The sequence below is a fragment of the Balaenoptera physalus genome, assembly GCF_965194825.1.
Source record: "Balaenoptera physalus genome assembly, chromosome: 19".
Classification (NCBI taxonomy): domain Eukaryota; kingdom Metazoa; phylum Chordata; class Mammalia; order Artiodactyla; family Balaenopteridae; genus Balaenoptera; species Balaenoptera physalus.
In genome coordinates this window covers 57,724,246-57,749,101 of record NC_138900.1, presented here as the reverse complement: position 1 = coordinate 57,749,101, position 24,856 = coordinate 57,724,246, and the positions used below count along the sequence as shown (strand labels likewise).

Genomic DNA, 24,856 nt, shown 5'->3' with positions numbered 1-24,856 from the left:
AGAGTGGCATGGACTTATAGACGCTACCAAATGTAAAACAGATAGCTAGTGGGAAGCAGCCGCATAGCACAGGGAGATCAGCTCGGTGCTTTGTGACCACCTAGAGGGGTGGGATAGGGAGGGTGGGAGGGAGACGCAAGAGGGAGGGGATATGGGGACATATGTATATGTATAGCTGATTCACTTTGTTATACAGCAGAAACTAACACACCATTGTCAAGCAATTATACTCCAATAAAGATGTTAAGGGAAAAAAATAAAAAGAATGTGTAGGCAAGGAAAGGAAATTTCCCTTTACCCTTTTAGGTTCTTGGCTGAGACCACGCCCCCAACTGTAATAAGGGAGAGATTAACAGGAGAAAACAAATAGACGTTTAATAACAAGTATACCTCCTGTGTGCATGGGAGATGCCCAGGCGAGCTGAATAACTCCCCCAAAAGGCCCAAGCCATCCCCCGCCCCCTTAAATACCATCTCCAGCTAAAGACAATAGAAAGGTTGGGGTAGGGGATGGCAGTTATGGGAGCCTATCAGGCAAAGCCCAGTAAACAAGGGTTTGGCTGTTACGCAGATTTAAGGCGGAAACTTCTCAGTTGATAAGAATTTCTGGAGTTTTAGTCAACCTCTCCTTCCTGGTAAAAGAGGGAGGACCCCGACACATGGAGTTTTCCCTTATAAAAGTAAATGCTCTGGGGCTTCCCTGGTGGTGCAGTGGTTAAGAATCCGTCTGCCAATGCGGGAGACACGGGTTCGAGCCCTGGTCCGGGAAGATCCCACATGCCGCGGAGCAACTAAGCCCATGCGCCACAACTACTGAGCCTGCGCTCTAGAGCCCGCGAGCCACAACTACTGAGCCCACATGCCACAAATACTGAAGCCCGCACACCTAGAGACCGTGCTCCACAACAAGAGAAGCCACCGCAATGAGAAGCCCACGCACCGCAACCAAGAGTAGCCCCCGCTCGCCACAACTAGAGGAAGCCTGAGCGCATCAACGAAGACTCAGTGCAGCCAAAGAAAAAAGAAAAAGTCAAAGACGTGTCCTATTCAGGATGGTATGAAGGAGAGGGGACAGACACAGCTGCCAGGCTCCAAAGGAAGCAGATGGTGGAGAGATTCTTGGGCCAGGAAAAGGGATTCAGATTTGAGATGAATACCAGGGCGCGTGAAGTGAGTTGATTCGTGTTGGCTGAGGACACTGGCCGATGTCAGGAGACCATGTTGGGGAAGATGGGGGATTTCGAAGGTTCAATAGAAAGTGTCCAAATGAAGGATGAAAGTATCTGCCAGCCTGGCACAGGGCTGGTGAGGGGGACAGGCTGCTCTGAGATACAGCCTAAGGTATGGTGGGTGGGCAGGATTTCTGGGATTGTGAGATTTTACTTCTTTAAATTTTTGTTGCCAGTTGATTCTCCCATCATCTCTATGACAGCAGGAATGTGAACTGCTTCATGACTTTGTGCCTCTTTGTGCCAGTGCCTAGAACAGGGCGGTGAATTAGATGCTCAGGGTGTTTGCTGAACGAAGGAACGCATCATGCTGGTGCTACAGACCATAAGACAGTCTTTGTTTTTTTGTTTGTTTGTTTTGTCTTGGCTTGGTTTGGGGGGGTGTTTTTGGCCACGCCACGAGGCATGCAGGGTCTTAGTTCCCCGACCAGGGGTCGAACCCGCGACCCCTGCAGTGGAAGCGTGACATCTTAACTACTGGACTGCCAGGGAAGTCCTCATAAGACAGTCTTTAAGACGGCAGCAGACTTCTGAGGTGGAAGGAAAATCAGGACCACATCACACATTCTGGGACTCCTTTTCGGAGTGAGAAACTGAATCGTGACAGAGGCTTAAAATAAGGTCTGGGGACAGCCCCTCTGCTGCCACCCATCCACCCCACACACGCCTCTGTGTTCCCTTGGTAACCTGCCCTCACCCTGTCACCCCCTTACATCCTTGAATATTTATGTGTCTGGCTCCCCAGTGAACTGCATGCTGTGTGTGCGTATTTCCTGCACAGGTATGTGCTCGCAGTTACCTGCATGCCTGGCACCTCGCTGGCGCTCAGTGAATGTGGGTTGATTCACTCACTCATCATTAGTCATCCAAACTGCTGGGATTGAGAGTGTGTAAAGGGCTTCTGCAATGGTTATTTTATCTCCCCTTGAAAGGTGGTCAGGGCAGGAAGAATTCTCCCCATTTTGCACATGAAGCAGGTGGGACCTGAAGCACTGAGTCACAAACTCTGTACTTTGGTGTAATCCTTGGAGCAGTTAAAAAAATTTGTGATACATGAGTCACAAGAGATTCGGTTTTTGATGGTATGGGATTCTGTCTGGGAGTGAGTGACTGTGTGTGTGTGTGTGTGTGTGTGTGTGTGTGTGTGTGTGTGTGTGTATTTAGATCTGCAGGCGTTTCCTATGTTCAGCAAAGTTTAAGAATTGCTGCCCTGTGTCAGTGCTTTGCAAACCTTAACGGGCAGATAAATCACCCGGGATCTACGTAAAATGTAGATTCTGAGTCCGCAGGTCTGGGGAGAGACCTAAGAGTCTGCATTTCTAACCAGACCCCCGGCTGAGGCTGGAGCAGAGAAGAGAGAGCGCGAAGCGTGCAGGGAAAAAGGCAGGGGTGTATTGTGGCTGAAATATCAGGTACAAAGATAGACGTATTGCGCCATGAACTTGAAAGTGACGTTGTGATTGGATGGGCTTGCCCCAGTCCCCTCTTTCATCTCAATTTAGCAGATATGTCTCTTCGTGATGGTGCAACCCATTGGATTCCCCAGACCTCTGCTTGGAGATAAGTGATAATCGCTCACTTTGCAATCCTTGCTACTTCTTTTATCGAGCGCTTATGAAATCAAGATGGAATGTCTTTGTTTTTACTGTCTACACTATAAGCTCTTTCAGGGCGAGGCTGGTTTTCAATTCATCACTCTGTCCTGTGTTTACCACAGTGTCTGCCATGTCCTAGATGTGGAGACTCCCAGGATGTCACGTGGCTTAGCCCTTGAGTCCCAAACATCAAGACTGGCAGCCTAGAATAGTAATAAACAGTACTGCCCCAGTAGGTGGAGAATTCTGGGTGCCAGTACTAGCTTTCCTACTTACTCTCTTAGCCTAAGTGTTCTCATCTGTAAAATGGGGGTAATAACAGTTGCCACTGCTCATGGTGCAGATAAAACGACATGATACACTCCAAGCATTTAGCACAGTGCCTGCACATGGGAAGAAGCTGATAAACAATTGCTGAAAACCAACACATCAGAAAAGGGATGCGTGGTATCCTTAATGTTTTCTTTGTGTTTGGCTTTTTAGTCAGGTCTCATAAGGACACGAAAAAATGAATTCCTCATCTCGCCATTACCTCAGCTCCTGGCCCAGGAACACAACTACAGCTCCCCTGCAGGCCACCATCCTCACGTGCTATACAAAAGGACTGCCGAGGAGAAGGTCCAGCGTTGCCATGGCTACCTGAGCTCCAGCGGGAACTCTGCTGGTCACCCCCCAAGTCGCACTCCCCACACAACTTGGAGTCCAGAAAGAAAACATCACCATGGAAGGTTGCAAAAGCAGCATTTTTGTGGACGACGCAAGAAATGTATGTAAGGAAACTTCTTCTTGTTCTGTTCCTCTCTGGGCCCTCGACAGGTTTTCCCAAGTGCCATTGGGTGTGCTGACTTTGCAGGTTAAAATTGGGCTACACGAAGCCCCCACTGAAATTAATCTTGGAGATGAACCAGAAATCATCCCTGTCAGACAAAAACTGGGCGATCATTTTTTCTAAGTTAAACTGGAAAGATTTATTTTCCTCTTTTAACATCTTTTACTTTTTAGTCGAAGGTCCCAATATTATTTTAGTTTCTGTACCCGTGAGAAAAGGACCCAGTCTTCCAAATGATGAAAGAAATCAGAGGTGAATTCCCAGGTGTGGTTGGGCGTTCCTTTTGAGGATTTGAGGGAATGACTTCCCAGTTAATAAGAATATTGGCACCTGATTGGAGGTGGCGATGGAACATAAGGACCCTTGGACTTGGTTTGTGACCCGGGCCCAACCGTCTGCATTTTTCAGACCAGCAGTGTCCAATAGAAATATAACACCTGCCCCAAATGTAATTTTACATTTTTTAAATGCCACATTAAAAAATGTTTAAATGGGTAAATTAATATTAATAATATATTTAACACACTGTATACAAAATATCTCAACATGTCATCAATATAACCAATGAAAACAAATTAAAATGAAGTATTTTATATTCTTTTTACAAATTAAGTTTTGGAAATCTATTTATTTAACACTTCGAGAACAATTTCAAATCAGACAATAAATTCTCACCAGAAATACTTAATCTGTATCTAGATTTCATAAAATTTAAAGTTCAAGTTTAAAAGTAGACTTACATAGTCAAACTGTTCCAAATATGCTTAAGGTTTTCAACAGCTGAAACAAATATTACTTTTTAAGTGTAAACTAAAATTAATAAAAATTAAATAAAATTAAAAATTTGGTTCCTTCAGTGGCACCAGCCCCATTTCAAAGTCTCAGGAGCGATGGGCAGCACATGACTAGCTAGTTGGACAGAGCAGCGAGGTGATAACCCACGGAGAAGAGGAAGTGGTACCCCTGCCATGCCGATCAGGAGCAAAATGCAAGACAGTTTCTACCGTTTTAATTAGTTTTGGGGATTTGGGTGTAACTGAAATATCCTTTTTAAAGAACATCTATTTGACATGAATTTATAATAGTAGTGGTATTAATTAATGATAGTAATGATATTTATAGTGGCAATGATATGTATTTTTTTTAATTAATTAATTTATTTATTTATTTTCGGCTGTGTTGGGTCTTCGTTTCTGTGCGAGGGCTTTCTCTAGTTGCGGCGAGCAGGGGCCACTCTTCTTCGCGGGCGCTGGCCTCTCACTATCGTGGCCTCTCTTGTTGCGGAGCACAGGCTCCAGACGCGCAGGCTCAGTAGTTGTGGCACGAGGGCTCAGTAGTTGTGGCTCGTGGGCTCTAGAGCGCAGGCTCAGTAGTTGTGGCTCACGGGTCCAGTTGCTCCGCGGCATGTGGGATCTTCCTGGACCAGGGCTCGAACCCATGCCCCCTGCATTGGCAGGCAGATTCTCAACCACTGCGCCACCAGGGAAGCCCCCAATGATATGTATTTGATATGAGATATAAGAGCTAATCTTTAGAGCAACCTTATGGTTGGATATTACACTCTTTTCATTGATGAGGAAACTGAAACTCAGAGTCATTTATCAAAATGGCCTACTTGAGGTTTTAAATCTAACTCTCAATGATTTGATTTTTTACTTTCTCTCTGTGGAGCGTTGAGTTCACTATAATGACTATACCAGTTGTTAAAGTATTAAAATATATCTATATTAATAGTACATACTGTCCTGAGCTTTTCAAATGCGTTTTCCTTCCCAGCAACCCTTGGATCTGTCACAGTCCAATAACTAAAGGGGTCGTGCTTAATCCAGCGGGTACTTCCGGGTCTCTGCTCAGAGACTGTGGCCAATATCCATGCCTGCACCTTATCTATTACAAAGTATTTAATTTTAAATATCACTTCTGACTATGCTGTCTCCCCAGCAACTAAATTAATATCAGGTCAAAGAGCCCTTATTGACCACTTATTTTGTGCTACATTCAAGTTTGTGTTGATGAAACAAGAACATGGGCAGTGTTCTACAGGATACATATTTCTAAATTTTATTTAGAAAATAATATACAAAGTGTGATAATGAATTCAGAAGCAAAGGATAATGTCTTGTTTCTGCAGTTTCTTAGCAATAAAATAAAATGAGCATTTCCTTCCCACAATACTGATTTTTCTTGACCGGCTCTTCCAACTAGAATTGTAGCTTGTTTTCTTTGACTCTTTAGAAGAACATTTTTGAGTTACTGAATCCATTTGTCTGTCTATCCATCCATCCATCCATCCATCCATCCATCCATCCATCCATCCATCCATCCAACCTTCTTTTGAAAGAATCTCTCTTGACCATAAATTAGGTCCATAGCCCCAGGACAGGTACCAGTGGCATCATTTATCAGGAGGTGAGTGAAGTGTTGGTTACATGGTCTCTCTCCTCCCCTTGTTTAGATTTTTGTCTCTCTCCCCTGGATGATCTCTGCTGATAGCCCTCCAAATGCTCTTCTGTTCCTTGTAGATGCCCCTAAGCCTCCCACAGAGGATACCTATCTCAGGTTTGATGAATACGGGAGCGCAGGGCGGCCCAGAAGATCAGCTGGAAAGCCACAAAAAGGCCTAAACGTGGAAACCCTTGTGGTAGCAGATAAGAAAATGGTGGAAAAGCATGGCAAGGCCAATGTCACCACGTACATTCTCACAGTCATGAACATGGTAAGGGAGATTGTCAGGACCCCAACCCCCTGCCTCTCCAAGATAGCTAAAAATCATGGAATTCCCTCGCATGGGTTGAATAGCAGGTGTAGCCACACGATTTTATTGAAAAAAATTAAATTTGGAGGAAATTGGCTTCATGCATACATGTATTTGGTAAAATCAAAACATACATGTTTATATATATGTCTGATTGATCTCCCCTGGCAGTTTTGGACATTTTCAAATTTTGTTTCTTTTACTTTTGTTTGATTTCAATTTGTTGCAACAGGTTTCCAGCCTCTTTAAAGATGGGACCATTGGAAGTGATATAAACATTGTTGTAGTCAGCCTTATTCTTCTGGAACAAGAACCTGTAAGTGCCAAACTTCATTTACGTCATCATTCATCCTGCCCTTCAGGATACACTTATTGAACACCTACTGTGTGCCAACCCATGTCACTGTCATTAGAAATTCAAATTTGAAAATTTCAAATTACCCTCAAGGAAAGTACAGTCTAATAGGGTTGTGCATTTAAATACTAAAACATCACAAAATAATTATTTATATATAAACATACAAAATATATATGCAATATTTTTCAATATACAGTGATAGCCAATAGGATTAAATGTGCATATATAATATGAATACAAAAGTAAAACATAGATATTGCGTTATATAAATATTATGGAAGCTTCACAAGGAAAGTGCATTTGGTAAGAGATTTAAAAGTTAGCTGGATTTTGCAAGTTGGAGATGCTGGGTAGGTACAAAGGATATTTTGAAAATATACTGAAAATAAGTCATCTGAAAATTCTGGTGGTAAGCCTACTGTCTTCTAAAACCAATCACCTTAGGTAGTACTACAGAAACTAAACAAGGAATATTTAACTGCCCTTGACTTGCTTACAGTGGGATGCAAGACAACGTATAATAAAGTGTTAAGTTGCATGTCACCTACTGCTTTGTAGTGTTTTGATGTTGAAACTGTATTTTCTGAGGTGGGGATTACCAATCCAACTATTTTTAAGTCCCCTGAGGCTTTTCCTCTCCATCTGTAACTCCAGTAATGAATGGACAAAGCAGAGAGTCAGAGACCAGACAAAAACGATCCTAATTGCCCAGGTCTATAGCGCTACAGAGGTTAACAACGTATCAAATTATTCTTAGAATTTTGGAAGGGCAGAAAAGGTGTGTGTTGTTCGGGAGACCCTTCTGTCTAACTTACCACTCACACTTTGCCCAAGGACTCAAAGTCAGCAACATCCTAATTCACTGATAATTAAAGATTTTGCCTAAAACCCCTCAATTCGACCCAAGTCAATAGTTCTGAGAAAACATTTTGATAAAAATTATTTGAAGACTAGGTCCTTTCTTACCCTTTAGAATATTGTGGCTATTTGTTTCTTCATCCATTCAGTGAGCTTTCGTTTTATTGATTGATGGATTGTAACCTATGATGTGCCAAGCCCTTGGCTGGAAATTTTGACGTAGGGGTAAATAAGCTATGGTCAGTACCGTCCTCATGCTTTGCTGAAGAAGTCATGGAACTTTATCCCCATTAATTAATAATTATGTTCTAAAAGTAGTAACAGTTCTATAAAGATGGTACCAGCGTGAGATGAACAAAGGTGTTTCTAACTGATACCAGTTTATTTGTTGGAGAAACACAGTTGGTCATAAAGCACACTACTGAAACTCTGTAGTAACTATCAATATTGTGAGCATTTACCCAAAATATTTTTAGTTTTTTTTTTTTAATACCAATATGTCCAGCCTTAGCTCAGATGTTTTCCTCTGCTGAGCCTTCCCCCAGAAACAAGATGCTTCTGTGTTTGCCTGTACAAATGGAATGATGCAGCATTCTCATCTCTGTGACAAATTCACACTTTAATTTGTGTGGGTTTCCCATAGGGAGGATTATTGATCAACCATCATGCAGACCAGTCTCTGAATAGTTTTTGTCAGTGGCAGTCTGCCCTCATTGGAAAGAATGGCAAGAGGCATGACCACGCCATCTTACTCACGGGATTTGATATCTGTTCCTGGAAGAACGAACCATGTGATACTCTAGGTATGATACGAGCAAATGCTTCATGCACACCCATGTTAGCTAAAAACACAGTCTGGAAACTTTCTATTGGGTGGGTGGCCCTTAGGATTCTTAATAAGGAGACTTAATCTGCAAATTGTGGAGTATCTTCATTGTACCCTCTGCTGAACATTGTTCTTTTTAACTGAACTCAGTGTGGAATGGGGACCCCTTTACTTTATTCCAGTTGTGTTTTTCTTTATTAAACCTTTTGATGATCCTTCAGACATGAGATAAATTGTCATTTAACTACATAAGTTGTAGGTTATTCCAGAAGCATCTTGACTGCAGAACTGGATAGATGGAAAGAACTTGAATGGTCTCCGTGACACTCAGCTATGCCCCTAGATAGCACGCTTCTTTTAGAAAGTTACTTGAACTTTGAAGGACTCAGCTCTTCCATATTTGTACAAGACAGTGAATAAGAACTCTATCGTTCACATCTATGTTATATTTTCTAGTATAGTCTATTGCACACAGTAGGAATTCAACAATTTTTTTAAATGAATTGATGCTCATCTAGATCGGGGTGGGCAAATGTTTTCTGCAAAGGGCAAGACAGTAAATATGTTAGGCTTTGCGTGTGTCATCCAAGCTCTGTTGAAACTACTCACTTCAGCTGTATTAGTGAAAAAGACAATATGTAAACAAGTGAGCATGGCTGTGTTCCAGTAAAACTTCCTTTACTAAAACAGGCAGTGGGAGCCATATTTTTCAGACACAACTGATAGTCCAGATTGATGGTAAAAATGTGGGGGAACTGAGAAAAGTTTACATGATTTACTCCCATTTTTTTCCTCAAAATATATTTTTCCTTGAAGTGCTTTATAATCCTTCAAAATATATTAAAGATAAAAGTAGATTGGACTTTTATGGGCTTCCCTGGTGGCACAGTGGTTAAGAATCCACCTGCCAATGCAAGGGACACGGGTTCGAACCCTGGTCCGGGAAGATCCCACATGCCGCGGAGCAACTAAGCCCGTGTGCCACAACTGCTGAGCCTGTGCTCTAGAGCCCGCGAGCCACGACGACTGAGCCAGCGAGCCACGACTACTGAAGCCCGAGTGCCTAGAGCCCATGCTCTGCAACAAGAGAAGCCCTCTCAATGAGAAGCCTGCACGCCGCAACTAGAGAAAGCCCGCGCACAGCAACAAAGACCCAACACAGCCAAAAATAAATAAATAAAATAAATTTGTTTAAAAAAAAGTAGATTGGACTTTTAGATTTTTTTATTTTTTGTATTTTTCAAATTCTCTGTAATGCCTGTATTATGTCCTATAAAATAAGTTTATTTTAATAGTTCACGATTAATCACAGTCTTCAAAACACGATGCATGACTGAGAATCAACCATTTGGGGTATTGTTCCGTAGGCTGGGTTTTTATGATGGGGGTGATATACATTCAGTCATATTCTGAGCTTGGAATTTGCAAAGTGACATTTGATAGCCCGGTGCATTGTTGCTGTTTTGAAGAGGGATTCTGAGAAGAGGTAGTTTTATCAGTCAGTCAGAGACCAAAATTTATGGAAAGACTTGGAGAAACGAGTACAGTTATGTTAGGACATAACCCTAACAACTGGTCTATAAGTCACTTATTTAAAGCAGCATGTCCTAATGCAAAGAGCATGGGTGTTGACTTCGAATATGTCTGCACTTAAATCCTGAGTCTAGAATTTATGACTGTGAGATCTTGAGCAAATTAATTCACCTTTCGGAGCCTCAGTTTCTAATATATAATTATACACACGTAGATGTATACGAGGCATATAGGACAGTGTGTGGTATTTAACTGCCATTTATTTAGCGTTGATGATGATGGTGCCATCCATGATGTGTGCCTATACATTAGGTTTACCAGATGACCTCACTTACATCATGGCAGCAAGGTGGATGCAGTCAATTCACAAGCATATATTTCATACTCTTGGGTACATATCCTTGTTCTACTAGTTATGAAGATCCACACTTGGGAAGAAAGGCATTCAACACTATAATGTAGTTCAAGATAAACTCGAGAACAGGCCGGAATGATTTTATAACTGCTCTTGGAAGGAGGTAGTTTTGGGGAACAGGAACATTTATCACATTATAATGAATAGGAGAAAAATAAAGTTAATCTGTTAACACTCTTTAGGCCTTTTCATGTTATCTGCTTTGGAGAAAAATGAGGATGCGTCTCTTAGAAAATATACCTTGTTTTCTCTTAGAAAATACACCTTGAGCTTTGATGCTAATACTACCATTAAGTGACTATTTTACATTGGTTTAGCTATCATTTTAGCAATTGTTCTGACCCAAATAATGAGCTTAGATCAGGCATATAAATATGCTGTGACTTGCTATCCATCCTATATATAAAATGGGAATTACAATACTCATACTGCCTTCATACAGTTGTTAGGAGGGTCAGTTGATGACAATATCTTTTAAAAGCAAGAAAGTATTAAGTCCTACTCTTATCTATTTAGAGAGGACAGAGAGGCGTATACCTTTAGTGTTTTTCTACCGAAAAAAGAAAATACATTAATCCTTTAAAACTGTGCAGAACATTTTGAGGGCATCAGAAATGATCAGGTATCTGTGTGTGTTCCTTTTGACTTTGGGTTTGAAATTGCTCTTTCAACAGGGTTTGCCCCCATCAGTGGGATGTGCAGTAAGTACCGAAGTTGTACCATCAATGAGGACACGGGACTTGGCCTGGCCTTCACCATCGCTCATGAGTCAGGGCACAAGTAAGTGACCCCTTGATACACCACTTTATATGAAAACCAGTTGGATGATTCATTGACATTCCTCTAATGATTATTATTGATCTGGGTAGAATAAATAGGATAAATCTTGTATAAAGCTTAGAATAGTACTTGACTATGAGAAGGGCTCAATCAAAGGCCAGTCATTGTTGAGGCTTTTGTTAAAGAACATTTGATAGCTACTCAGTGTTACATTGTGTGCATAAACAGACTGCAAGTTATCTAATGGATCCTCTGGTCATTTAGGCATGTGTTTATTTTCTTCCAAGTTTTGCGGCAGTAAAGATACTTTTAGTTCATTATACTACAGAAATAATCATGGGGACATGTCAATTCGCAGAATGTAATGACATGTTAATTGTTTAAAAACTTCTGTGTATGCTGTATGTGTATGCTGGATATTCTTTTCCTCGGTGTCATTGCATGTCCTTAATATTCTTTTAATTTAATTCTTCTGTGAGAATAGGGTTAGAAAGGAGGAATAAGAAACCTAAGAGTAATGAGATGAATGTATTTTATGACGCATATAACCTGGTACACATACAGTTCTACAGAGAATTTTCAAACATTATTTAAGCAGTAGCATCTATATTGGAATAAGCATACTGCTTCACGAAATGACTGTTTCAGAGGGTGTATGAGTTTAGGAGTGTATGTATGTGTGTCTTGTGTTCAGCATTTATATTGAATGCTCGTTTTCAGAGCATCAGTTAATTTCTGACTTAAAAATAAAAGCAAACGCGATCTATTTTGCAACTATAATTTATATTTTGGTATTTTGGTATTAGTGTGTCTTGTGAGCTATTTATTATCTTCAGAAAATTTGAATCTTGACCATTACTGTTATCCAACAGTCACCCAGCATTTTATATCTATGCACAACTGCTTTCATAGCAAGATATGAATGAACCAGTTTTATTGGAACAGTGGTGCAAAAATGCCCATTAGGCACAAGGTCCCTTTGATAAGTGCAGGAAATAAAATATCTATGAATGTCAAATATACATCTAAATTTGTTTCACCAGCATGAGGTCCACATGAACCAGTCTTCTCACTTTTAAAAAAGTATTGGCCTTTAGGGACTTCCCTGGTGGCACAGTGGTTGGGAATCCACCTGCCAACGCAGGGGACACGGGTTAGATCCCTGGTCCAGGAAGATCCCACATGCCGCAGAGCAACTAAGCCTGTGCGTCACAACTACTGAGCTTGCACTCTAGAGTCCGCGAGCCACAACTACTGAGCCCGCATGCCACATCTACTGAAACCCACGCACCTAGAGCCCGTGCTCCGCAACAAGAGAAGCCACCGCAATGAGAAGCCCGCGCACCACAACAAAGAGTAGCCCCCACTCGCCACAACTAGAGAAAACCTGCGCACAGTAATGAAGACCCAGCGCAGTCAAAAATAAATAAATTTTTTAAAAAAAGTATTGGCCTTTAAAAAATGTAATCATCCTTGGTCATGAGTTAAAGTTACCAAAATCAAAATCCAGCACGTTAGTAAGGAAAACCAAAGACATTCTCCAGGTGGGGTGAGGAGAGTCAGAGGTAGGAGGAAGAACAGATACAATGGAAAGCACATACTCAAATTCTAAATAACATGGCCTAACAGAGTTAAATTTTGAAACAGACAATTCATGAGATTTTGACAAGACTTTTGACGTGTGCTAAAGAAAACGCATGTTATCTTCTAAAAGGGTGTTAAATCAAAGTAAATTAGAAAATTAAGAAATTTCAAGTTCAAAATTCAATTGAAACTTGGTTTTCTTATGTCCGTAAAACCACAGTGAAATGCTGATTTAATGACCTTCTCCTCTTAGAGTAATGGCTTTGATCTCTCCCCACCTTATCCCCATTTCTGTGATTCTTACTCTTTCCTGTGGTGCTTTACATGTAAATTGCCTTCTGCTTTTGACTTTCACAAATATATTTAGAAAGAGTGTCTCCCAAACAGACCCCCTTAGTTTCCTGGTTAGGTACAACAATGAACTGAATTGGACAAAGTGGAGGATGGGAAAATGCTTTCCCACGAGTGTGTATTGAGGTTAATTAATACCTATGTGTGAATCCGTCACCTCTAAAGCCCTGGGGTACTCACTGATAGGACCACAGTATACTGCCATCCTGCCATTCCTTGCCTGATAAATTGGGAGGAATGATGGGAAAATAGCTAGTTTGCAGACATGGGTCACAATAGGATCATATCTATGGTTATAATACAGTTGTTTATTTGGAATAGGCTACCTTCGAAGGATAGCTATATTGATAAATTATTATATCAGAGTAGCATGCTTATTTCCACAGAAATCCTACCTGCCTCTTAAAAATATGTTCTTAGGAGACACATTTTACTCCTCTAAATAATTAGGCTAAGAACAATCTAAATCAATGATAAATTGGTGTATCCCTCCGTTCTCTACCTCCAGAGAAAAGTCACAGAAAGCTTTTTTGGGTACTGAATTTTTTGGAGATGACCAAAGAAGCTTATTTCCCCATCCCCTTCCAGTTTAATATGGCCTGAAGTAAGCTCTGACTTTGTGGTGTGTGTATTCCATGTGCATATAAACTTTAATGTCACATTTATGCTACCAGTTAGGAGATTTGGGAGTCATTGAGTCATTGAGGTGTAATGTATATGATTTCTAGGTAAACCACCTAAAATTATTTTTACTCTGTTATTGCTCGAACCTTCTTTGGTGAAATGGGCCAAATTAAAGTCTTCTCAAAAAATGCATTCAAAAGAAGTCCATCATGCGTCTTTAGTAGATGGATTCAACCATTAATTTTCAAAGATGTTTATGACTGTAGGTAGGGGAATTTAATTATATAAAGAGTCTGTGATTTCAGCAATAAAGTGATCATCATTAGAAGTTTATATGTCACACTATCCTTATGCATAAAGAGTCAATAAACAAATATAATCAGCTTCTGTCTGTACTTACCTCCTACTCATTCTGAAATTTCTTACCACAGTTCCATATGGGTGGCAAGAAAAACATTTTTGCTGTTTGGAATAAAAGAATTTGTCTCATCATTTTAGTTTAACTTGGAAATCTTGACCAAAATTTTCTTACCCTTAAAATCTGTAGCACGTATACCATTCTTTGATTTTGTGGCCAAGGTATAATATAAAAAAAGCCCTTAGCATTCTTTAGAATTTTCTACATGAATTTTACAACACTAGATAGTACCTCGTTTTGTCTTTCCCTTTTCTTACAATTTCAATGACTCTGTCCCTCACTTGGGTTCCCTGCTTCTCAATACATCTTTTTCTTCCTCTGCTTACAGTTTGGGAAATGGGTTCCCAGAAGGCTTTCTGTCTTCTTCTTTCTGTTTTAGTTTCGGCATGGTTCACGACGGGGAAGGCAACCCCTGCAGGAAGGCAGAAGGCAACATCATGTCCCCCACGCTGACCGGAAACAATGGGGTGTTCTCATGGTCCTCGTGCAGCCGGCAGTATCTGAAGAAATTCCTCAGGTAAGACAGGCCAGAGCCAAGGGCATTCCCAGGTTTGGAGTAGTGACCGTGAACGGTGCTCAACAGACATGAAAACAAATACTTGGTGGCTTGGTGATGATGATATTGTCATGATTCTTGTTGAAGAAATACAGTGAAGGTCTAATATTGTGCTAAATGCTCCTCATATATTGCCCCATTCAATCCTCACATCGATCCTATTATTATCCTCATTCTAGAGTTGAGGAAATTGAGTCTTAGGGAGGTTAATTGTGCTTAAGGGTCTATAGCTGGTAAGTTGTCAACATAAGACTCACACTTAGGTCTGTTATGACTCCATGGTCTGTGCTTAGAACTCTCTCTCCTCTATGATGTCCAGAGGTTGCTGGATATATTGCCTTTTTACTGTAACTAATTATTTTAATCTAATCAATCAACTCGCTCGTAAGTGTATTAAAAGTGCTAAAATGGTGTGCTTGTGTTACAGTGAATGGAGCCTTGTGTTGATTGGCTGTTTTGTTTGAAATGGCCATGAGCTAGCTCAGTGTCCAAGAGACATCCAAAGGGCATGATGATAGCTATGTAAAATCCCTTCAGTAACTCAAAACTCCTAGATTTCATTAGTAAAATGGGAGTTAGGAAGGTAGCACTATTGGATTCATAGTAAATGATGAACACAGACTTGAAACTCTTTGACATTTCCTTTGATTTTCTTAAATATTATATATATTTGACCATTTTACAACACTAGAGTTGTGGTTAAACATACGTGTATTGTATCATTTTATATGTATGTAGATACAGCTTGTTAATCTATGTGGGCTCGCAGGAACACTCAGGTTCTTATCGCATCTCCCTTTGACCAGATATTAGGGAAACTAACCAAGTTTCTTTGAGAATTATTATTCCCCTGATACTTATTTTTTTGAACCTGTGCCAGTGCCTATTATTTGCAGATGTTTACAGAATTAGCCATACACACAGGCAAGGCTGATTCAATGGAAGGATGTCTAACCAAATGATGCCCCAAAGGATGGTAAAAAATTGACAAGCCTCTCGCTGTGTGACTTTCTCACATAGAAGATTTTCTAATTCATTTTAAATTTATGATCCGGGGCCTGAAGTTTTCTCTTCTATCTCATGTGAGAATGGAATCAATAAATATTATAAATCAAGGTCAATTTAGTATAGATTGAACTTCCATCATTTTTATGATATAGTTAAATGCTTTTTTGTGTATAATAATAATAACAGCAACAGAAGCTAACTTTGAATGCTTCCTACGCTGTGGTCATCATGTTACATTGTCTCGCTTGACGTGTTAACAGCTCTTACGGAAGTCAAATTATGTCAGTAATGAGATGTATAAGAGTTGATCTTGATTGCGTGGTTGACTAGGACCCCCATCTGTCTGACTCCAAAATCACACATAACCACCATACTATTTTACCTCTCAGTGACATCCTAGTTTAATTATTTAAGTAAGTGGAGATAAGGTGCTTTCTATGAAAATCCATCCCATTAAGACTGACTTCTTATTTTCTCAACACATCCTTTCTCCTGATTCCCTGATTTGTTTCAAAATCTTTTTAGTTTTTTGCTCATAGAGATTATTTGAGGTAAAATACATCTTTGACCACTGCCCCATTGTCTGTAAAAAAAGCACAGCATGACTTTCAACTCTATGAAGACAAGTAACTGTCTCTAACTAGTTTATTTTGTAACTTTAATACTCACCACAGAGTAGGCACTCAGACAGATTTGTTGCATATTGTTGAATGAGTCTATTGGGGAAAGTTTTCAAATATACTGACTTCTCCCATCTCCTAGTAGGTCAAGCCTCACAAGTTGGATGGCTATAACTTCCAGTACCATGTACAACCCTTTGCAGTTGTGTAAATTTCATCTTCTTAGACGGGACAGGACTCACTCTTTTCACTTTAAGCCTGTACCTATTTCTTTGCCATGTTACATTTTTCTTCACATGAATGCATTCAGAGGTATGTTGTTTTGTGTGGCCAGATCACAGATAGACTTGGTAACTAATAAGGATGTGTTATCACTGCAGTACACCTCAGGCTGGGTGTCTGGTGGATGAGCCCAAGCAAACAGGACAGTATAAATATCCGGACCAACTACCAGGACAGATTTATGATGCTGACACACAGTGCAAGTGGCAATTTGGAGCAAAAGCCAAGTTATGCAGCCTTGGTTTTGTGAAGGTATGTTTGCTTGTGATTTCAAACTTACATTAAGATTCTATTGTGTGTCTGTGTATCTACCAGAAGAATAAACATTTGGTTTGCTAAGGCCAAGGGTTAGAGTCTGGGTTATCTCTAAAATGTCATCTGTTTGGCGTGATAATTAAGTGGCAATTTTACTGTCAGTGAATTATCCAGGCTTATCCCCTGTAGACCATGCCTGGTTTAAATACCATCTGACTGCGTCCTTGGAAGAAAATTCCTCCTCTGTAGACAAAGATTTTATCACAAGTAGTAAATCTAGATACAATAGCTTTTACCTACTGCTCGTAACTGTTTTTGTTATCATTGTTTCATATTCCCTTTTAATGTAATTCATATAAGATCATCACCACCTCAGAGGACATACATATGCCTTTTACAGTAATATGAACACAATCATTGGCAGCTAACTTTTTTTTGTATGTGTCTTGAGTAATCTTAACACTTTTTTTGTATGTATGTTGAATAATCTTTTGTCTTTTGAGTATCAAGGTGTATCTTGAGTAATCTTAACACAATTTTTGTGTCATCTTTCATTCAAGAAAGACTTACATGTTTTGTAAATAAGTTGATTTGTATAATTTCTTTCAGATTCCGCATATAAGTGATATGATATGATATGATAATTGTCTTTCTCTGTCTGATTTACTTCTCTTAGTATGATAGTCTCCATGTCCATTCATGTTGCCACAAATGGCATTATTTCATTCTTTATTATGGCTGAGTAATATTCCATTGTGTATATATACCACATCTTCTTTATCCATTCATCTTTGCTCTACACCTGAAAGTAACACAACATTGTTAATCAACTATACTCCAATATAAAATTAAAAGTTAAAAAAAAAAGAGAGACTTACCTTTCTGTGAAAAAGATATATGGGAACATGCAAAAGTCCAGGACGTAGAAATGGGAGAAACATGGTTCCAGCTGGTTGACAACTACATCACTGACCATCTCAACATCCCTAAAAAGTAGAATCATTTTTAAGTTGGTTAATTCCTAGTATCCAAAGAGAAACGTGGAAATTCTAGGTATCTGGATACATGGAAATTTTGGAGATTTATAGCTCCTCTTCCCCTCTCTATTCCTATTCCTTCTCCTCCTCCTTTCTTCTCCCTCTTCCTTTTTCTCCACCACCATCACCACTACCATTACCACCATCATCAGCAACACCACCGCCATCGCTATCGCCATCACTAATGTCCTCCGTCACCACCATCCACCATCACCCTCCAGCAATTGCTAAGTGAGGCTCTGCTCCACATAAGGCATTCCACTTAGAGACTTATTTTACTTTTCCTCAATCTTCACAACAACCTTTTGAAGTGAGAATTATCACCCACTTTTTAAGTGGAGCTCAGAGAATGTATTCCATTTGCCCAGAGCCACAAAAAAAAGCTTCCTTGGTGGAAGCTAAACAAATCGCATCACCCACATTGATGTTAAGCTTCCTGCTCTTCATTAGTTAACACCAGTGTTTCCTAAACTTCAGCATTAACATTCAGTCCTTAACAATTACCTTTATTAGTTGTGCCATATCTCTGTATTATTTTTCACTTGTTGCTTTTCTATGAATCAACTCACTTTAAAAAAATAAAAGTCCAGTCCTAAGAAATAATAACCACCATATCGCCGGTTTGACATGGGACTGCATATTTTTCTAGTGCAATTTAAATGCGTAACCATTAGAAAAGTGTATGCATACACCGTCCACATTTTTTGGTGTATCCTCCATGGTATGTGGATCTTAATTTGGCAAACGCTAGCGAGCTGGAGAAGGCTGAACACGGGACAAATTTGGGGGGACAGCTGGGGAATTTTGTTTTGGACATGTTAAGTTTGAGATGCTTGATAGAGTTTGATATGCAAGGACCATTAACATTTTGAGTATGTCACACTTCCCCTGAAGGGGCATCCAATCTTTAGAATACAACAGGAGAAGGTGGCCAACCAGGGACAGGACAGAACAACATACAGCATTGAGACTCTTTCCTTAAAGAGTCACATCCAAGCAACATGAGACCTTTGGAGTCTCCGTGGTTATTTTCCTTTCCCTTAAATTATGACTTAAGTCTAGAGAATTATATAGATAAGGAAAAGTTAGATGAATAGGTTGGGGGAAAAAAGAGGGAAGAATAAGCAAAAAAGTGCAAACTCTCAATTCTGTTTACTTTAAAAGGAAGCCTTCTCAGATGGCTCTCGGGTCGTCAGAGCATGTCGTTGGCTATAATTACGCTTGACTTCTGTACTTCACCACAAAAGAAATAACATGTTCATACAGCCTGTCGTATTTCACTCTGGAATCCCTGTGTTTTTGTGTTTTGCTTTATTTTCCTGGTCTTCTCCAGCTGCCCCCTTTCCTTAGCCCTGTGGCTTGGCGTTGGCTGTGGAATGGGGGGGTCTCCTCTGCTTTGGTCCACCCTGGGGTCATTTTGGTGGCTGCCATATAAGCTCTGGGTGTGGGTTATGGCTTTCCCCTGGCTGTAAGAGGGAAAACAATTTAATTCTGAAAGCCTTTCGAACTGCGGCTTTGTTTCAATGGTTACCTCCCTTTCCTCCATTTTGATGTAGATTGTCCTTTTCCCAACTTAACTTGTCCCCCCTATGACCCAATATGGGAGCACACGGAGATGATGAACCTCATTCATTTTGTTGGAAGGCTGCCTCAGGCTCTCTACCAATGTCAGTAGCAGGTCCATTTCCATGGGAAATGTTTCCATATTGTGTCTTCTGAGCTGTGTTGAGCTTTGGAAATAGTATGTGTGGTGCCTATCTGGGGCTGCTGCTGGTGGTGGTGTTTCCAAGCAGTGTCCTGGAGGTCCTTCCCTTCTCTTTTTGGGAGAAGAATTTTATGGTCCCTGAGACCAGGCTCACTGCCTGTATCTCTCGTTTCCCTGTGTTTTCTTTTCTCAGTCCTGTGGAACACTTTTTTTGTGAAATATTTCTAAGTATGTTCTTTGCCATATTTTCTAACCATGAAATCTCTATTAACTGGAATGCTTGGAGAATCAGGTGCCTGCCTGGTTCATTGAATTTTCAGGAGTACAACAAGTGACCACAAAAATCACTTTGTATCCTCCCTCATCATTACTATTTTCCCAAAAATGGATGTGTTCACTTTCTACCTTAGTCAATAGAATGTGGTGAACAAAATGGAATGACTTCGGCGATTCATGATTTTGACATTCCATTAATGATGTCATTCTGAAAAGCAACTCTGCCTTTTGAGCTGGAAGGAATCTGGTTCAGTCCCCTTCCTTTATTTTTTTCTTTTTTTAATTATTTTTTTATTTTTGGCTGCGTTGGGTCTTCATTGCTGTGCGCAGGCTTTCTCTAGTTGCAGCGAGTGGGGGCTACTCTTCGTTGCGGTGCGTGGGCTTCTCATTGCGGTGGCTTCTCTTGTTGTGGAGCACAGGCCCTAGGCGCATGGGCTCAGTAGTTGTGGCATGGGGGCTCAGTAGTTGTGACTCGCAGGCTTTAGAGCGCAGGCTCAGTAGTTGTGGCACACAGGCTTAGTTGCTTCGCGGCATGTGACATCTTCCTAGACCAGGGTTCAAACCCATGTCCCCTGCATTGGCAGGCAGATCCTCAACTACTGTGCCACCAAGGAAGTTCCCCCACCCCTCCTTTATAGATAGGCAGCCAAGGCCTGGAGAAGTTGAGAGCTTTCTAGCATCCATTGATGAAACATCCAGGTCCAGAGCAGTGGTCAAGGATCCGGACTCTAAAATCAGGCCAGTTTGAGTCCTGCCTTTGCCACTTACCAGCTGGGGGACTTTACAGCTTGAAACTGTCAGTATCTTGCTCAGTTTCCTCATCTAAATGAGTTTATAAGAGGAATTAATGTTCACCACTAAATGGTGTTAACGACAGTATTTATTTCCTATGCCTGCTGTAATAAATTTCCACGAACGTAGTGACTTAAAACAACTCAAATTTATTTTCTTGCAGTTCTGGAGGTAGACATCTGAAATGCATCACACTGGGCTAAAATCAAGTGTTGGCGAGGCCGTGTTCCTTCTGGAAGCTCTAGAAGAGAGGCCATTCTCTTGCCTTCTCCAGCTTCCCAAAGTGGCTGGCATTCTTGGGTCATGGCCTCTTCCTCCATCTTCAAAATCAGCAACACCTCCCTGAGTCCTCCCCGCACTGCCACCTCTCTGGTTCTCTTCTGTCTTCCTCTTCCCTGTTTAAGGACCCTTGTGATTACCTTGGGCCCATCTGGAAAATCTAAGCACTTCCCCATCTCAAGGTCAACGGACTAGCAACATTAATTTTATCTGCAACTTTAATTCTCCTTTGCTATATAACATAATATAGCCACAGGTTCCAAGAATTAGGACATGGTTGTTTTGGGGGCCATCATTCTGCCTACTACAATCCAGCATGAGAGTTAAATTATTTCATAGGCCTAGTGTAAGAATTAAATTGTCCAAATGCTTGAAAATTATTATAAAGATGAAGAAGGAATGATGATGATCATTTACACCATTTATCCTTGAGAACAATGCTGTTGAGGCATGTGCTAATTTTATCACTTATTCACAGGTGAGGAAACTGTGGTTTAAAGGGCTTCTGTAACATGTCCATAGGTCCTGCAACCTGGAAATGCAGGACAAGGATTTGAATCAGACATGCATTATTCCAGTCTTGGTCTATTCTACTTAAATGATGATGATGATGATGGTGATGGTGATGGTGATGATGGTGATGATGATGGTGGGGGTGATGGTGATGGTGATGATGATGATGGTGATGGTGGTGATGGTGATGGTGATGATGATGGTGGGGATGATGGTGATGATGATGGTGGGGATGATGGTGGTGATGATGGTTAGAAACCAGATCTCTTAGTTAAAAGGCAAATAGTCTCCAAATTAACTATTGTTACCTCCCAGTCGTTACTAAACACACATGAATATATGGGTAGTGTAGAAATTTCCTGCTTACGTATTTGCTAGGACATATTACTGGTTACCTTGCTACTACTAACTTCACTTGACTCTACTTTCTGGATAATGTCCCATTTCGGCCACCTGAAAATAGAATGTTGTATACAACAGCTTTGGATTTTTTTGTTTTTATTGTATCATCACCCTTGCCATCTCTTTCTTTCCTTTCAGGACATTTGCAAATCACTTTGGTGCCACCGAGTGGGCCACAGGTGTGAGACCAAGTTCATGCCTGCCGCGGAAGGGACCGTTTGTGGCTTGAGTATGGTAAACTGCATACTTGTTAGTTTTTAGTTCTAGAAACTTAATAAAGTGTAGAACCCAAACTATTTGTACTGTTACCTCAGACTGGAACGCTTTGGCTTCATGTATTTTCTGACTTTGCTTTCAATTAACCAGCATTCTTTAGCAGCTATTCTAAAACTCAATGCGAACATAACCGAGTTGGCTCCATCTTTTAAGAAGGTTTCTTTCCTTTTGCCTTTGTTTTCCATTTTTAGATGGAGGCTTGGGTTCACATGTTTCTAGTTCAATGAGCTGGAGGGTTTCATTGTTTACTGTTTGCTTTTTAAACTTGATTCAGTGTAGACAAGCCTTGGGAAGCAGATATTTCCTTTAGTAGCAAAGGAAGAACTGTGCCTCCATACAAAGCCTCTGTGATGCACCTCACAGGACCAGTCATTGAGCTTCTGACATGCCCGATCGCAGCATCCTGTCCCTTATAGCAACATCTCTTGAGGGGCAAGCTGCATCTCCATCTAGGTTGTACAGAAAGTCTTTTCGCTTGCAATTATCTTCAACCCTAAGAACCATTTCTATTACGGAAGATTATGGGAGATTTCTGTGTTTTGAAGGAAGCACTCTCATATATGAGCTTCTATTTTTCTTCCCCTCTCCCAGTAGAGTCTGGAGGGGAAGATACACTTGAGGTCCCAGTGAAATGATCCAGATTTGGGGCGTAACTTTGCAAGACCATGACAGAGAAGCTGTGAACAATGAGAGAGCTGGAGATATTGCATGTTTTTCGGTCTCTGCCATTGGCTCTCTTGAGACAGCCAAGCCTGTAGAAAAGAATTGGCCACTTAACTTGAATTCAATTCCATCATCATTTCTTGACCACTAGATATCGGTGAAATATCTACAGAGATAAATAAAACTCCATTTTATCTCTTCAAACATTTACAGTCCAGTGGGGGAAACTGCACAGAAGCCAATAACTTTGGTTCTTTTTAAACACATCTTCTTGAAGCGCGTAGCTGCTATCGAAGCCCAAGTGAATAAGAGATGAATCCTGCTTGGAAATAGGTGTGCACTTAGAATAAACTGCGATGAATGGGTGCCCCAAGATGGCTGTTGGAATTTGAATTTGAAGTTCTTCAGTTGGGTGAAAGAGAGACTTTTTGGAAGAGACCAGCAATAAAGGCAAAGACACAGACACACGAAATAAATGAATATTCAGAAGATGCTTTCTGCTATTTGTTAAGGCATTTCTTCAATACCTCTAAAAAGATTTTATTTTTTAACTCTTTTTATTTTAAAGAAAATAAACATTTAAAAAATTGAAGCGTCGTATGCGATTTTTAATCAGATGTCCTGGTCTTAGGAAATCTCAGTAAGGATTCTCAGTGAAAATGTGCAGAAGGGTGTTTTAGCTGTGATGATACAAAACAATGAATTAATTGAATATGTAAGTACTGCTCACATCATTTTTATTTTTGGAGTGTCAAAGTTTAGAACTTGCAACTTGAGGATTAGTGGGCATTCTTTCATTAAGAAAGCAACAGCATTAAACATGGGAGGGATGTACGAGAAAAGATTTATATAGTAAATGAGGAAAATAAGTGATAAATGGCATAGATCTAAGGTCTGTTATGTAAATACACCCAGGATCTAGTTCAACAGGGACTAAACTGCTTCTGGATTAGACTTCAGTTAATATAGCATGAGATTAATCAAGCCAGAAATGAGAAAATAGATGTCCTTAGACCACTCCCCCCATCTCACTATTTTGAAACACCAGACTATGGTTATATAATAAACTGTGGAAAAGCCCTTACCTGTAAGGTCACCCTCAGTTGAGAGCATTCTGGTAACTTCCACCCAGCTTCACTCTAGTATAATTACACTGCACTCATAGATATGGTTCTTGGAGTCTTCTTTCCCTAAGGGATGTAATTGGCTATTCATTAGACTGTAAACTCCATGAGGCCAGGGCCATGTCTTGTAGAGCAGCAGTCACCCCATGTTTTGTTTCTTTCTTTCATTGTAACTGAAACCCACCTGAATCCTCCCTGCCCCCTTCTCGCTGGTCCTTCAGTGGTATTTGTGCCACGAATACTGGGTAAACATGTGAGGATATGAAAGTCTCATACTTCTATCTAGGTTATGTGTACGAGGAAAGAAAGGTTTGTGCTTGCTGTCTATTATAAAAGGTATTTGCCCAAGTCATGGCCATTTAATTTGAAATTAGAAGCAGTGATAGAAGTATATATGAATAGATCCATATAACTATATATGTATATATCTTATGTATTACGTTTTATATGTAATAAACACGCAGATCGTGCATGTATGTGTGTATATTCCTATGTATCCCTGATTTCTCTACTGATTAAAAACGCCAGAGGAGACAAATCTCTGAGCAGCTTAACTTGATACTAGGATGAATACTGAAATAAAAGAAAGGCAAACTAGTTGAAGGATCGGAACAGATCTCAAAACCATATTTCTAAAAAATAAAAAAAATTCGAGTTAAGATGCATTGGCCAGTCATTTGCCTCCGAGGTGAGTAGTAAATACGTCCTCAGGCTACTGAGTTTAAACCTGGTCTCAGCTGGTTGTGTAGCTAGTTGGGTAGTTTGACTCTGAGCAAGTTAGTATTTCTTTGCTATATTTCTCTCACTCAGAAAATAGTTATTAACTGCGACGTGCTTTGTGAAGGTTATGTTAGATACTGCATATGAAGTTTTCCCCCATCTTCCCCCCAGCACCACTGTGTGCACACAGAGA

The 24,856-nt window shown here is 40.4% G+C and overlaps 1 protein-coding gene across 1 annotated transcript in view; it reads left to right on the top strand.

The window, feature by feature from the left end:
- ADAMTS18 (ADAM metallopeptidase with thrombospondin type 1 motif 18) overlaps nt 1-24,856 on the top strand; it is a 425,082-nt gene that overhangs the window by 342,953 nt on the left and 57,273 nt on the right. Inside the window, exons 9-16 of the mRNA XM_082438969.1 lie at nt 3,308-3,590; nt 6,176-6,369; nt 6,641-6,724; nt 8,268-8,427; nt 11,073-11,178; nt 14,535-14,672; nt 16,720-16,873; nt 22,019-22,114. Of these exons, the coding sequence (XP_082295095.1) occupies nt 3,308-3,590; nt 6,176-6,369; nt 6,641-6,724; nt 8,268-8,427; nt 11,073-11,178; nt 14,535-14,672; nt 16,720-16,873; nt 22,019-22,114 (1,215 nt within the window). The remainder of the gene's footprint in view (nt 1-3,307; nt 3,591-6,175; nt 6,370-6,640; nt 6,725-8,267; nt 8,428-11,072; nt 11,179-14,534; nt 14,673-16,719; nt 16,874-22,018; nt 22,115-24,856) is intronic.